Source organism: Gavialis gangeticus, unplaced genomic scaffold (genome assembly GCF_001723915.1).
Source record: "Gavialis gangeticus isolate Ggan-Ray unplaced genomic scaffold, GavGan_comp1, whole genome shotgun sequence".
Taxonomy (NCBI): Eukaryota; Metazoa; Chordata; order Crocodylia; family Gavialidae; genus Gavialis; species Gavialis gangeticus.
The window spans coordinates 97,577,721-97,580,872 of record NW_017729025.1 but is presented as its reverse complement, the minus strand read 5'-3'; the positions used below and the strand labels follow the sequence as shown (position 1 = coordinate 97,580,872).

The 3,152-nt window shown below is 40.5% G+C and overlaps 1 protein-coding gene across 22 annotated transcripts in view; it reads left to right on the top strand.

Moving 5' to 3' along the window:
• Positions 1 to 3,152, top strand: part of MADD (MAP kinase activating death domain) — a 160,657-nt gene that overhangs the window by 98,050 nt on the left and 59,455 nt on the right. For all 22 annotated transcript variants that reach the window (XM_019519243.1, XM_019519251.1, XM_019519247.1 and 19 more), the window contains one exon: positions 1,170 to 1,328. In XM_019519243.1, coding sequence (XP_019374788.1) covers positions 1,170 to 1,328 — 159 coding nt within the window. The remainder of the gene's footprint in view (positions 1 to 1,169; positions 1,329 to 3,152) is intronic.

The following is a 3,152-nucleotide window of genomic DNA, read 5'->3' as shown; positions in this document are numbered from 1 at the left end:
ACGAAGTACAAGCCAGGATTCTGAAGTTAGCACAGTGGTAAGAGAGGCCTAAGGGGAATCTAGGGGCATTTGTACATGTGCTTTGGGGTGGGGGTGCACTTTAATTAGAGTGACTTTCAGGAGCCATTCTAATTAAAATGCCTGCAGTGTCTCCTGTGTCCCTGGCAAAATGGCTATAACATATAGAATGCACACATAAAGGGCATACACCTCAAGTATATATGCATGTGTATGTGCGTGCACACACTCTGTCTCACACATATCCTTGGGTGCCTGTACACGTGCTGAACACTTCCTTTGATGCGTTTTAACTAGAACATGTCAGAGCAGACTCAATTACTTGAGGTACAAGTGCCCTTTGTTATGTGTACATTCTATATGGTGTAGCTCCATTGCCAGGGATACATTTGTCTGTAAAGCCTGCCTTCTGAGCTTTACAGGGGAGGGGTAGGAGGTAGGTGGGCAAGCATGCTCTTTCTCTGGGTGGGTGTTAGGTCCATATGTATTGCTCTTTGTTGTTGTGTGTTGATAAGTATCTATATTCCATTTGTGGGACATGTTATGAAAACTTTAGATAAAGTTTCATTCTAGAGCTATATTTTCTGTGGTACACCTGCAGCTGTTTATGTATGTATACATTTGCTGGTAATTTAAATTAGGGCCAAAATATGGATAGATTTATTTTTCCTTAAGAGAAAAGTGGCAAGGAATGTACTTGGTGAAAGGGATTGAGCCCTTTACTACATTTGTCTGACACTTAAAGCCTGGCCCCCATGCTGGAGAGAACTTTCTAACTTCCTTTTTCTGAAAAGCTTTGAGGTGAGATGTTTAGAGTCTGCCTCCCTAACTCTCTTGGCCTGGTTCCTGATCTGCAAGGCAGTGAGGTCTTTTGGGACAGGGATAGCATGCACTTAAGATTTTGTTGACCAAAAGGTTTTTAAATTTATTTTACTTGTTGACATTACCTCTTTCTGTCATGGGAGGATTTATGTCGCGGTAAGACAGAACAGATATGGCCTTGCACTGTGCTGCTGTTGGGAAGATGATGGGACCTTGGAGATGTAACCAGGTTTAGGGTGATGTTCTTGACACCTTTTTCTTTCTACAACATCTCTTGCTAATGGAAATCAGGGAAAGCCAATCTAAATTCCATTTTTTTTTCTCTGCAGGTTAGTAACAGTTCTGGAGAGACATTAGGAGCAGACAGTGACTTGAGCAGCAATACTGGTGATGGTCTTGGTGGGGAAAACGGTGGAAACCTAACAGGATCACGGGGAACTGTGTCAGACAGTGAAATTGAGACAAATTCTGCTACTAGCTCTATCTTTGTAAGGACGTGCTGGATTGTCTTCTAGAGAGATCCTATAAATGAGTTGGGGTGTGTGTGTGTGTGTATGCAGGTGTGTGGCCAGAAAGGTGGTATTAGGGATTCTGTTTCCTATCACAGGGTTAATCGGGACTAAGAATTGTGTAGCAGTTGATACTGCAGGTACAAGTTTTATGCAGTTCGCTGAACATCTCAAGGAACTGCATGTTGTGCAACACGTGTAGCCACTCCTCTTGCTTTCACATAATGAGCATTAATGATCTTTTCCCCGCTGGCAGTATGACTCGCAACCAAGCTAACATATAATCTCCCCTTTGTATGTATATTGTCCCTGATGGGAGTAAGTGGCATTACATAGCAAAAAGGAATTGATACCTTATTGTTGAAGCAGCTGCTGAATGTAGCCATATGGTGACCTATCTCTGTGTTTAGCAGCTGTTCCATTGCTTTTAAAAACATTGTTCCAGTAATAACTGAGGCATCACTATGTTTTTTTTATTTAAATACCCTTTTCCAGTGGGCAGATCTGAACACTGCATTGAAATTGAAATGAACAATCACAATATTTTTTGGTTATTAAAATATATGCACTTTGGGAATAACTGCATCCAGTAATGTAAACAGTTTTTTTGCTTGGTGCAGATATTAACATGATCTATATAAATTGACTAAAATTCTTCTCTCTAGTTCAATTAGTCCTCTCTCCAATTTTGAACATTTTTTCCTTTGTTGCTTGTTCCAATGGGATCTCTGGTCCCTCTTTCTTACAGTCCATCATTACAGTGCAAAAATTCTAGAATTATTTATTTGGAATTATATGTAATCAACAGATTTGTTCATATTATAATGTGGTTTTTTGTTTTAAAAGTTCAGAGTCATAACTGACAATATTGTTAGTGGGGTACAAGTGTCTTACTAGGTACCAAAGGGGTCCGATTTAGATTCATTTTGACTCAATGTCTTTATTAACCAAGTGGAAAGCAACTTGGGACAAAACACTTTAATGAAATTTTGTTGATAGTGTTAAATAGGTAGACCTAGAGAACAGCTGTGGGGGTAGAAACTTAATATAAGGAGACCAAGGGGAGTTAATAACATAGATAAGTAATAGGATGGTCATCTTCAACAAATGCATCTTAAGGCAAGTAAGGAAATATAAGCCAAAACCAGTCAGGAAGAAGGAAACATTTGGAAAATAGTCCTGTTAGAAAGATCTAGAACTGATGGTGGACAACCAGGCTATTTTATGGTATAATCTGACTGTGCTCTTTCTGGGACTACTCAGGCAGACAGCACACCTCAAATCTGGGTGCTACAACACTATTAAAAATAAAAGACAGGAAAAATGGACTTGGGAGATTTTTCAAGATAAATATGTAAAGAAGGCACAATCTAATGGACCTGACTTCAGGATATTTGGATTCTAATTCTGTTTCTGTAAATTTCCTTGTTCTGTGATTTTGGGACAGGCTGATCCCTTCTCTGTTTTCCCAATATGTAAAATGGTGATAATATTCAGCTATTTCTCAAACAATGTGTGAAAATTACTATATAATTTCTGTAGAGATAAGAGGGCATCAAGTATTATGTGTATCCTACAGTCAGACCTAGCTAACAGGGTAAATAGTGTTTGTATTCAGATAATAGTCACTTTTTAAGCCTGGAAGCATGGAGAGCTGCCTCCAGCTGGTAAGTCTGGTGTGGGGGCAGGGGCATGGGGGTTCCAGATCACTCCCTCCTGCAATGAAGGAGGGGGCAGGGGCAGGCACTGCCCAGCTGGGGTGGGGCGGGGCGTGGGACAGAGGTGCGGCTGCTGCCATGGCTT